Here is a 12,667-nt window from a genome sequence, read left to right on the forward strand (position 1 = left end):
CCACGTGCGCGCGCAGCGGGCGCTCCCGCCGGGCAGGGCGGCCGCGGAGCAGCGAGCCAGTGGCCGTGACCGCGGCGGCCACCGATTTGCCCCGCGCCCGGCCGGCAGCGGCAGCGCGGCCCGAGCCCGCGTGGGGGCGCGCGGAGCGAGCGCGAGGCCGCCGCGGCGGGGTCGCGCTGAGGAGGCGCCGAGGGGGAGGAGGAGGAAGAGGAGGAGGAGGAGGAGGAGGAGGTGGAGGTGGAGGAGGAGGAGAAATCCCTGCGCGCCGGCCGCCGCCGCCGCCCGGCCTCCCGCGCCCGCGCCCGCCGCCGCCGCCGCCTCCGCCGCCTCCGTGCGGGTCCTCCGGACTCGGGAGCGGCCGCCGTAGACCTCCGCCTGCGAACAAAGAGGAGGCCGGCAGGGCGGGGGCGTCTGCGGCGAGCATGGCGGACCGCAGCCTGGAAGGCATGGCTCTGCCCCTGGAGGTGAGGGCCCGCCTGGCCGAGCTGGAGCTGGAGCTGTCGGAAGGTAACGGCCTCCCCCGCTTCCCCCCGACCCCGCGCCGCTCCCCCGGGCCCGGCCCGGGCCGCGCCCCCCATCCCCCCGCCCGGGAGGGCCTGGCCGCGGCGGGCACGGGGTGGGCGGGGAGGGGCGCGCGGAGACCCGGCCCCGGGCCGCGGCGTGGCGGGCGGGCGGGCGAGCGCGGCCCGGCTCCCCGGCTTCCCGGCTCCCCGCGCCTGTGCGCCCACCCGGCGGTGCGGCGGGCCCGGGCGCCGCGAGCCCCCCGCGCGCGCGCTGCGGCGGGGCCTGGGCACGGCTCGGGGGAGCCGCGCGGGGCCGGCTGCGGCCACCCTGCGGGGGCCGGCGGGGCCCTCGCCGGAGTCGCCGCGTCCCGGGTGCCTGCCGCGCCGCGCCTCGGCCCGGGCTCTGCCCCGTCCTCCCCCCCTTCCCTCCCACCTCCCCTTCTTTCCCCTCCCCGTGATTTTCGTACGAAACTTGTCCCGGGACTTCGGGACCCGACCTCCCCACCGCCGGGCGCCCCGGCTCGCGCCCCGGGGCTGCCGGGAGGGTGGCAGCACTATTGTTCGTGCGCGCCCTGGGGTTCCGACGTGGGGGTACCACCGCGGACACCTCCCGCCCCGCCGCCTCCCCACTCCCCCCCACCCCCCGGGCCGGACGTCGCCGGTGGCCAGGTCTCGTGTGCAGGGTTTGTGACCGATCTGCGGCCGTGAATGGTTTCACGAGGGTGTCGATTTGCTCTCGGTGGTGGAGATCATGTGCTCAACTGTCATAAGTTTCAGCTCGGGGCTTTGCCAGGCCTCTCAAAAAATCCAGAATTAAAAAAAAAAAACCGACCCAAACACCAAAGTTCCCAAATGCTAGATGTTTCATATATATATATATATGTATATATGTATATGTATATGTATATATATGTATATATGTATACACACATATTTAGTAGACACTCGATTTGCCCTGAGAAGGACACACATCTAAATGTGGTGAGTGGATTTTAGGCTGGCTCGGCTCGAATTTATATTTGGAGCAGTTTAACATGGGGAACTTTTTTTTTTTTTTGTAACGGTTTGTGAGGGCCAGGAGCCAGAAAGTAAATTCATTCGTGCCAGTTTTCATCAGCAGGAAAGGAGCTGGTGTGGACTTTATGTTTTCCTTTATTCCTCCTCCTCCTCTTCCTCTTCTCTCCCCCCAACCTCCCCATGGTGAAGAAAGAGATCAACCTGAAGGTTGAAGGATAATGTGAATGCCCATAGATTGGACTTATTATTTTTTCCTGTTTCACATTTGGGGTTCTGCCATAGGAGGTGTTTCCCCTAGGAGGGAAAAGGGAATCTGTCCCGGAGGTTGTGTCACGGTCAGCATCCCGGCCATCTGAAGATGACGAGGGCATCGTTAGTTCCGGAGAAATGCATGCAGGATTTCACCTGGTACTTCAAGTGGGCAATGTGGACAGATTGCTGGGAGGTTAGAGAAAGGCTGTGTGGGAAAACGTTTGCTCCGGTGGGATTTTGTCAACCTAAAGATAGATTTCTTTCCCTCCTCAGTTTACCAGCCCTGCTTTCCCTTCCTTACCAGACTTCTTTCCTTCCTCAGTTTACCAGCTCTGCTTTCCCTTCCACACCTGGGTGGTATGCATCCTGCCATTCATTCACGCCTTGTCTCCAAGCGCGCACTTCTGCTGTGTCTGCATTATCCCAGGGTGGAATGTCAGTCCCCTCCCGTGCTAGCAATGGGGGAGCTGGGGTCTGAATGCAGCCCACCCCTCCCTGATGCTCCCAGAGTTGGCTCAGTTGTTCTCAACATCTGCAGCCATGCCTAGGAACAGTGATCATCCTGGCCCTCCTCCCCCTAAGAATGTGGAGCGAAAGTGTTTGGCACTTGCTTCTGGGGTGTGATAAGTTCTTGCCTGCTCTCAAAGGATGGCAGAACCCTCCCAGACAGGTGTAGTCAGCCTAATCCCCAGTTTGTGCAGATTTTTTTTTTTTGGGTCCAGTCGTGGGGTCTGAACTCTGGGCCTGGGCGCTGTCCCTCAGCTCTTCAGCTCAAGGCTAGCGCTCTACCACTTGAGCCACAGCGCCACTTCTGGCTTTTTTATTTTTACTTATGTGGTGTTGAGGAATCCAACCCAGGGCCTCAGGCATGCAAGGCAAGCGTTCTACCACTGAGCCACCTTCCCAGCCCCATCAGTTTGTGCAGATTTTTAAATAAGGATTTAATGCGTTATTGGATGACTGGGCAGAGGTGAGTGTGTGTGTGAGTGTGTGAGTTTGCATGTAGGAAGTCCATCATTGTTTTTCTTTTTATATAAACCATGTTGAGATGTAAACATTTTGAGATAAAAGAAAAAAAAAAGAAACCCAAGGCCTGCCACTCCCTGCCTGTTACCCTTCCCCCCAGCCCATTAGTTGTGTCATCTCTGACTTTATTATGAAGTGTGGCTTTTTCCCACGTAGGGTTTATGGAACTGTGCTTTAGGTCTCTTGAAATTTTATGTTTTGTTAACCACATAGAATTGTTTTACTGGCTTAGGTGAATCATCTTGTCTTGTGTTGCTTAATAGAAACCTTAGGATTGAAGGACTTAGAAATCCAAGTGTCTCCCTACATTGTCAAACTTAAAAAAAAAAAATTCCCCCAAATACCCACTTTCAAAGAAAGCATGACTTTTTATTTGAATTATTTTGGTGTTCTGCTTTCACCTATTATCTTTAATCAGAATTCACGGGGAGAGAGTTATTTAATTGGTTGGTTAGCATCATCTTATTAACCTATCAGAAAGCATTATAGGAACAGATGTGGCATTTTCCATGCTCCTTTCTACAGAAGAGGATGGAAAAAAGAAATCCACTTTGAGCACGTGACATAGATTGAAAGAAAAAAAAAAGAGTAGACTATTTTCTGCAAGTTCCGATGTGGCTGCCAGCCTTTAATGGACTGTCGGTTACCTAGATTTCCAGACACCAGTCCAGCTATGGTCTGTCTGCTGGGGCTACTCCATATGTTCCTGTTGTTTGGACATTATTATTGGGTTGTTGGTTGTTTGCTGAGGGGTTACAGGTTGACTTCCTGGCTGCATAACGTGGAGTTTGTGCTTTCTGCTCATTTGTTGCCTTCTTGTTTCTTGCCTGGTGCTTCTTCACCAGGGGAAGCAGGGCTTGGTCCACGCTATAGAGGAGTGGTGTCACAAAGTGTGAGAGCGCTCTGTGAGGAGACATGGCGGGCCTCGAGCAGACTTACAGCCACATGTCTGGAGACATTTTTGGTGTGGATCCAGGGGTTGTGGGTCTGCTCCTGTACTTGAGCCTGAGTGTAAGCATGGGAGCTGGCGAAGCCACACCAGAGCTGGCAGCCCTGCCGGCCAGGTGGAGCCGTGGTAGGGCCTCCCTCCCTCTCCCTGCCCCAGTTTACTGTCCTTCCCTCTCTTACCTCCATCCTTGCCTTTTGGAGTGGTGCAAGGTTTTTTTTGGGGGCGGGGGGGGCTCTGACAGGCCTAAAATAATACCATTATTATGCAAATAAATATCATTTGTCTTAAAGGAAAAAAAAACTTTAGATGGGAATACTGCGGGGAGGAAATCAAATGTCCCAATAAAGTTTTATTTTTTTTTTTTAAAGCACAAAACAAATTGAGTAGTTGAAATCTAGAGTGTATTTCTTTGTCACTGCTCCCCTGTCTTTTGGGCTCTGCCTTTGTCCCTGGCCTCTGAGCAGCTGTAGAAGGAGCCTCTCTCACTGTTGACAAGGGATGAAGGGTTGGAGGCTCACCGGGTTGCTCAACAGTCTACACTGAAGGAATCCTCCTGCCTCAGCCTCCCACGTGGCTGGACCACAGGCCATGTGCTACCATGTCTGCCTGAGTAAGATTGAATTCTGTTCCACTGAACTCAAGGAAATTTGCCTTGTGATGTAGCTTGTGAAGACTGGATGATGTTTGCAGAGGGGAATCTCTTAAAATATACACGCCACACTGCCAGCTTTGTGAATTTTTAATTGTGAGCGTGTCACATCCTCACTAACATTTTTAACTTTCTCTGATGGGACTTGCTTAGTTCCCACTCTGCTTTATTAATTAACACATCAGATTGCTTCGATTCTTAGTTATGTTCCATCATAGAGCCCAGCTTGACATTTTCTTAGGGTGAGGAACTGCTTGAGGAAAAAGGTAGAAAGCTTTTTCATGCCGGTTCTTTCCTGTGTGTGGGAAGCACCCAAATGTGCAGAAGAGTCGCTTACCTGCAGCTTGGACGTCTGTGCCAGCAGAGTGAAATCTAAAGAGCTTGGAAGGTTGGCAGATTGGGGGTCCTTGGGCACAAGGTTGCTGACACCCTTGACTCTAGAACTTGAGGGTGTCCCTGTCCTTCCCAGTTCCTGGGCTTTTCTTGAAGGTGTGATTGCTGCACATTGGGTGGGGGGTGCGTCTGTGTCCAAGGGCCCTCTCTGGGACCGTCATCAAAGGCTTTAAGCAGAAGACTCAGGTGTGACTTCTGTGTGCCTCCCCTCCCCCCAATCCAAACTATTTCATTCAAAATTCTCCTGGAAAAGTGTATAGAAACCGGTTTTCTTCCAGTCCTGCTGGTAATTTATTACATTGGGAAGGGGAGGAAGGAAAGGGTTAATAGATTCAGGAACATTGTTGTGATGCTCCATTAGGCTACTCCATTAGAATCAGGCCCTCTCATTTATCAACACTTGTTTACTTTGTGACGTCCAGCTGCAAGTTGTCATGGGCAACTGTAAATATTGTGGTGGATGAAAAAGGGAAGATTTCACACAATAAAGTTACAATATTGTTGCCTGTATTTAAATATAGCATATGTATATACTATATACAGTAAGGAGCTATACATTGACGACATTACTATGTATAGGATTTTAAATATGTAGACTTGAATTTTAAGAGGTCTTCAGAATTATGGAAATAAATGGGTTTGAATGTTTTTTTTTTTTTGATAAATGCAGATGTCAGATTTAGCCAGGAAACTATGTACACACACACACACACACACACACACACACACACACACACACACACACACACACACACACACACACACACACACACACACACACACACACACACACACACACACACACACACACTCACTTCCAGGTGCTAGTAAGACTTTTGCAGTGTTATAATCATGCTATATAGGTCTGAACTTTATGAGGTTAAAGCTTACAGTGTTTCTGTTTTGCTTCATACTGGACCCACTTGTTCTAAATTCTTGTTATGGTTTGGAGGCTCTAAGCTGTTGGGTATTATGAGTCACTTTTTGCCTTTTCCTCCCAGCCTTTTTCAAATGGGTTGTCTCTTTTTTTAGAACTGATCTTTTTAAAGCAGTGACTTATGAAATGAGGTGTAGCATTCTTCTGAATTAAAAAAAAATATTGAATAATCTTAGTTTTGATGTCATGTATATATAATCTGAATCACCAGTTCAAATCCTAGTCATATTATTAAGATCATTTGGAGTTCTTATCATCTCTCAGGCACATTAAAAAACAGCAGCAACAACAACTCCTGGTTATAGTTGTTTTATTTAGCCTTGCATATTAGCATTTATTCTGGGAAGATGAGACATTTCTTTTTTTTGTAATGTGGACAGCACTGTTGGGTGATGTGATAGGGTTTTGGATACTTATTGTTGGCTCACTCTTCTCAATTCTACTTTCCTTTTCTGACTCTGACTCAATGTTGCTGACCTTAATTTTCCTGTGTGTGTGTGTGTGTGTGTGTGTGTGTGTGTGTGTGTGTGTGTGTGTGTGTGTGTGTGTGTGTGTGTGTGTGTGTGTGTGTGTGTGTGTGTGTGTGTGTGTGTGTGCGCGCGCGCGCGCGTATGTATACTCCACACAGGGGTTACCTTTTATTGTTGCCAGTTCTCTGTCCTTTTCAGCTGAGGGTCAATAGCTTGTCAGGCCTCAAAAGAAATAATTACATCTATTTGTTTGTGACGATAATAAGTAGCACTCTTAAAGAGGCTTGAACTAGGAATCCCAGCCGACATGGGTCAAGAACATAGAAGTCAGCAGAGGAGTGAATACTTAATCTCTTCTGACTGTACACACATTCGAAGGGCCTCTTTTTTCTTCACTATCCAATTGAGGAATTAGCTTTAGTAAACTCTTGAAACAAAAGAGGAAAAATGCTAAGATACAGAGTGGTAAAACTTAAGATTATAACAAGTCCCTTCTCTCTTTGTTTCATTGTTTTGGATATATTGGATGGTACAATGCAGTTTGTGCTGTGGGAATTACGAATAGAGAGAGGTCAGTCCTAAAGTGTTTGCAGAGTAGGTCTAAAAAATCAGAAAAAGAAATTACCCAGGAATGGGAAGTATTAGAGAAAGTCTGTGATTGATAATGGGCAGAACTGATCTTCTTCTGGGCTGATGGTTTAAAATCTTTCCTTGCTTATTAATTTGGAAAAACAATTTCTGTGTCCTAAAAGATGGGAGATTGCTAGTCAGATCCAAACTAAATTCCCTCAGCATCATAGAGAGGAATTTCTTCATGTTTACCCATGTGCACAGTGGGTCTTTATAGTATGTATAACTGAAATATGTGGTTAATCATACCTGTTCCTCTATTTGTTTGAGAAAGAATAAAATACTAAAATTATAAAAATGTTATGTGTGAATACACACATTTCCATATGCATGTTATATGTTACATATATACATGTTATATGTAAGCACATCACCCTTCCTAGTTTGAATCAGGACACACACTTTTGCAATCCGAAGACCTCCTTTGACTTTGGCATGGTTTTTACTCATTGGGTTGATGGAGCAGTTTTCTCGATCATTCCTTATTAGTGTTTATTTGAGGTAGCTTTCTGTTTATTGTCTTCTTTCCTTTTCCTCTCGTGTGATTACAGGTATTTTCAACAAGATTTAAAACAGCGGAAGGCTTTATATTTGGTTTCTGATCCTTAGTTTGAGGAGGAAGTGGCAGCAATATCCTCTACTTCCTGAAAAGTTCTTAAACTATCATGAAAATCTGCTTGATTTTTGAGAATGTTCTGACTACCCTTGGTCAACTGATGTTGCAAAGTCGTAGCTGGAGACAGTCATCATTCTACTCTGCATAGGATGCTAAGGGCATTGTTGGGTGGAGTAGGCTGGAGACTCGACCTTCTGTCCTCCAGAGGGACTCGATTCCTTGTTCTGGGGGGCCACAGGTGCTCAGCGAGGAGCCGATTGCTCTAACAATGGGGCTGTAGAAGTACTATTCTTGGAAGCCCACGGTCAGTAGATCAGTGAGGATCAAAGCAGATGACTGTTATATTAGTAATTCATTTAACAAGCAATACCGCAAGCTCAGTGTGGTAGAGCTCACCAAGTGGAAACAGTCCACTTGCTTTTTGGGAGCAGATACTTTGGTTCAGTGGAGCACAGTTGCACCCTCTGCTCCCGCAGCTCTGTGCTGGAGGGTGGTACAGAGGCTCAGATGATGGAGGCTCATTTGAAGACTTCAGCTTCAGGCTGAGGAGAAGGGTGTTACTGGGACTGGCCTGTCTTCTGGGCACAGAGAGACTCTCCCACTCGAATGGAGTCTGTGAGACAGAACTGCAGACAAGGGCTAGGAAGGTGGCTCAGTGGTAGAGAGCTTGCCTTGCATGCTTGAGGCCCTGGGTTCGATTCCTCATCACCACATAAGCAGAAAAAAAAAGCCGGAAGTGACGCTGTGGCTCAAGTGGTAGAGTGCTAGCCTTGAGCTGAAGAGCTGAGGGACAGCGCCCAGGCCCAGAGTTCAGGCCCCATGACCGGACCTAAAAAGAAAAAAAAAGACATGGCAGGGGGAGGGAGGTGCGTTCTTGCTTCCATAGCAGATGGAGGTGGACACTGACTTGAAGCCACATTTCTTGACTTTGTCACTCCCAGAGGAAAAATCCTGAGCATTTATTATGTATATGTGATTAATTAACTGCCCCACTGACCTATGGAAATGAAAATGTAGGATTTGCCCTGACAGTCTTTCCAAGGAAGGATCAAGAGAGGCAAAACAAGTTTGGTGGGCCAGTTCCACCTGACATGCAAATGGTGTTACTAAGTCTTATTGGAGATTCTGGATCTTTCCTAATGAGCAAAATAATATGAATTAAAGTTGCCCATGTGCTGACCAAATGTAACTTACTAATAAATGTTACACAAAATGTCAGCTGGCGTAATGGCACATAGCTGGAGTGTCAGGTACTCAGGAGGCTAAGGTGTGAAGATCAGATGAGTCCAGGAGTTCAAGACCATCCCGGACAACATCTCAAAGAAAAGAAAGAATGTCACGTACATCTCAGCACAGTTGCAAATCCTGCTGTTGTCAGAGGAGAGGAACGGCTAGGCTTTTTTAGTTGGCCATGTGCTGTGGGAGGCCAGGTTCACTTGAGCATTGTATGAGGGAGCAGAGTGAGACTTGAAAGCACACGGATCTACTGTTGACTTTTGGGCAATCTTCTTTGTTTCTTGAATCTCTTCTGCATTTTTCTAGACCCTATTTTGAGGTGATTGAGCCAGGTCTTGAGGAGTTCGGAACCTACATGTCTGCCCACTTGGGACGTTCTTCTGGTTCACACACAGCATCGTCTTGGGGGGTGAGTCAGTCTCTCCCAGCCTCAGTTTCCTCTAATCCCCCTTAGAGCAGGGCTAAGGAAAACCTACCTTGAGCATTGCAGTATAGTTCAACTGGGGCGAGGTCACAGTCTGCCTGGCAAGTAGCCACTTCCACTTTTTCCTTCCAGTGCTGCCAGCTGGGAAGGGGTTCCCACAGCTTCCTGTTCCTAGCTTTGTTCTTCTTCAAAACAAAGCAACACAGAAAGAGAGATTTGAGGTTATACCTTGACTGTTAGGAGAAAGCAGGTGGAAAAGAGTAGCTATCCAGTGAAGAGGGACTGAGTGCTGGAGGGACCTTTTTTTCTCATTCTTTTTTTAAAATTGTTATTATAAAGGTGATATGCAGAGGGGTTACAGTTTTATAAGCCAAGTAATGAGTACATTTCTTTTTGGACAAAGTCATATTTCGGCAACATTTACTACCTGCCTACCTACCTACCTACCTACCTACCTTCAAGGACGATCTTCAAAGCTTTAATGGTATCCAGGCACCAGGGGCTCATGCCTGTAATCCTAGCTACTCAGGAGGCTGAGATCTGAGGATGGAGGTTTAAAGACAGCCTGGGCAGGAAAGTCCATGAGACTCTCATCACCAGTTAACTGGAAGTGTAGCTGTGGTTCAAATAGCAGAGTGCCAGCCTTGAGCCTGAAAAAGCTGGGGGACTGTGCTCAGGCCCTGCGTTCAAGCCCCAGTATTGGCACAAACAAACAAAAACCCCTGGTGTTTCCTAATTTAGGTATCTATTTATTTGCTTTTTAAGAAGACTGCAGGAGGAATGTTTGTGTAGGATGGCCTTAATAGTTTCTAACCTGTGGATTTCTGGCAGGCTAGCCTGTCAGGCTCCAAGGTGTATCTGGGGTATCCTTGAACCTCCGTAGAGGCCGCCTCCACTTCTGGGGCGCCGGCAACCTGGAGAGTCAAGCTTCAGCTGCCAGTGATTTTTGGACCTCCTTCCTCCTGGACACGAGGAAGAGGGCGAGCTGTGCCCTCCCGGTCAGCTCTGAGCTGGGAACTGGAGATACCGGAACTTCCCAGTCAGGTGGAGGCCACTCAGGCAGCCTCATGTGAGCCCTGCGGCTGTCTGTGAGCAAGGCCAGCGCCCTGACTGGGTGCCTGCTCCTGCAGCCAGCTGTGCAGGCAGAGGCTTCTGGAGACAGCTCGGTCTGAGTCCGGCCTCTCCCTCTGGACGCCTGCGGTGGGCATCGTACTTTACAATCCCATGCCTTTTGAACTTTTAATTTTTTGTGAGATTTGTTCCTCTTAATCTACTTTAATAAGTTTTTTCTTTTAAAATACAAACCCAGAATGTGTGTGTGTGTGTGTGTGTGTGTGTGTGTGTGTGTGTGTGTGTAATTTCATTTTGCCTTTAGCTCAAATGACCATGGTCAGTCTTGAACATGACTAGCCTTCCACCTATGGCTATAACATTGTCCAAGCCAAATGAGAACTAGCATTTGGGGTTATTTTGCTCTTCATATCAGAGTCCAGATGAAGCATTGCTCCCAGAGTTATTTGTGTACAAATTAATACATAAAAAGGAAGTAGAATTTGATTTTATTTTGTTTCCTTTCAAACATCAGTACCAGTAAGGGACTTGTGATGCCAGTTGGTATTTTAAAATGTCTTCTTTGTTATTAGGAAGAGAATGTGGGTTCTTGGAATCACTTAGTGGTGGTTGAATATTTTGAAGTTTCCTTTTCAGGTCTCATTTTCTATTTCTTCCTTTAGTAACCTACCTTAAATATGGCCCTGGACACAGGGCATGAGGTGGCCTTGAATCTTGTCATGTTGTTGATGTTTTGTCGAGTTTAGCATTGGACTCAGAATTCTCTACTACTTTCTGAAAGTGGTGTGTGGAAGTCTTTGTCCGCTGTGACTGCAGGAAGCACTTGGGGAGGACTCTTGGGTAGATAGACGATGGCAGGAAGTTCCATGGAGGGGTCCCCTCTGTCAGTCCTGACGGAATCTTCTGGTTGGGGATACACATACAGGGAAAAGAAGTGCCCAGGGCTGACTAAATCGGTGAGGATCAGGCTGCCAGGTTTGGTCATTATGGTTATCTTTTGAGAGATAATGTGGCATGGAGGGGAGTATTTGGAATAGCAAGTTTCTGGAGACAAAGATGGAGAACAAACCTCATTACACGTGTCTTGTGGTTTCCAGCTGCTTCTATGGTGATTGTTTTTAGTCCTTGCTTTCCAAAGGAGTCGGGTTGAAGGTGCTGCTTTGTGGTAGAGTACTTATGTTTGATCCCCAGCACTGAGTAAAACAAAAAACCAGCTTTCGCAGGAGATGTGCAGATTAGGAGACAGGGTTTCAGATGGTTAGGATCCATTGCAAGTACTGGAAATCTGGTTTTTTTTTTTTTTTTTTTTTTTTTTTTTTTTTGTCGGCCGTGGGGCTTGAACTCTGGGCCTGGGCGCTGTCCCTCAGCTCTTCAGCTCAAGGCGAGCGCTCTACCACTTGAGCTACAGCGCCACTTCCGGTTTTCTGGTGGTTTATTGGAGATAGGAGTCTCACGGTCTCTCCTGCCCGGGCTGGCTTTGAACCGTGATCCTCAGATCTCAGCCTCCTGAGTAGTTAGGATTACAGGCGTGAGCCACCAGCGCCCGGCCTGGAAATCTGGTTTTGTAAAGAATTTTCAACTCAGGTAAAAGAGCACTCAAGTTTGGAGCGGCTTCCCCTTAACACCAAACTCAGGGCTCTAGCCTTGGCCTGTGTGTGATGGCTAATGGATTAATACCAAGCTCAGGGCTCTAGCCTTGGCCCGGTTGGTGGCTAATGGATTTCTGGTCATCCCGGGCATTAGGTAGAGGGTGAACCATTCCTTATTAAGCCGTTCCTTATTAAGCATCAACTCATGGGGTGGGGTGGATGAAGCCCAATTTCTGTTCCAGGTGACTGTAATGCATCGAAGCACGTGCTGTGTCTTTCTCAGCTAGCAGCCCCTAGAACTTTACATTTAAAATCTAACCTGTGATGTAGGGGCCAGATAAAAGGGTGTCCTTTACTTTTCCTCTGTATTTGAAACTTTTGGATGTTTTTCATGGAAGACAAAGGGAGGAAAATGCAGCCCCTTTGGGTTAACTTTTCTGTACCACAGCATCCTTTAGAATCAAGTGGCTGGGTGTGTGATATAGTTGAATCACAAATCATATTCTTTTTGGTCAAGAGACAGTACTGTGGATTCCTGGTTCTATTGTTTCTGGGAAACTGGATTTTAAATGAGGTTCCAGGAATAGCCTCTTCAGTGTCCCTCCAGGAAAAGAATGACCTCTTGAAGCTTCCTTTCGCCTAACCAGAATGATTGTGATCATTTTTAAGTAGCCACCAATCACTTATGAGGCAATCAATTTTTAGTTGTCTTCTGTAGAGTGCTTTTGTTCTGTGTTAAGTGCCTCTCCTTTCAGTAGTGATGTCCAGTTCATGGAGGGATAGGGGCCGTCCTTAATGGACATGAGCAGTGCTCATATGTGCACCCCTCCCCCAGAACTGGAGTCCTGGTAGGAGTGGATGATGCATGACTAGGACTTTTCCTTTCTGAAAAAAAAGTTCATTGG

At 47.9% G+C, this 12,667-nt stretch overlaps 1 protein-coding gene across 4 annotated transcripts in view; it reads left to right on the plus strand.

The window, feature by feature from the left end:
- The first annotated feature begins 319 nt into the window (after window positions 1-319).
- The window catches only part of Dip2c (disco interacting protein 2 homolog C), a 309,177-nt gene continuing 296,829 nt past the window's right edge, over window positions 320-12,667 (plus strand). For 2 of the 4 annotated variants that reach the window (XM_069990591.1, XM_069990592.1), the window contains exon 1: window positions 321-507. In XM_069990591.1, coding sequence (XP_069846692.1) covers window positions 423-507 — 85 coding nt within the window. In that variant the 5' untranslated portion in view covers window positions 321-422. Of the gene's footprint in view, window positions 508-12,667 lie in introns of all 4 variants that reach the window. The other 2 variants (XM_069990590.1, XM_069990593.1) reach the window with 2 other exon arrangements.

Source organism: Dipodomys merriami, unplaced genomic scaffold (genome assembly GCF_024711535.1).
Source record: "Dipodomys merriami isolate MVZ:Mamm:240054 unplaced genomic scaffold, mDipMer1.0.p SCAF_4, whole genome shotgun sequence".
In the NCBI taxonomy this organism is placed as follows: domain Eukaryota; kingdom Metazoa; phylum Chordata; class Mammalia; order Rodentia; family Heteromyidae; genus Dipodomys; species Dipodomys merriami.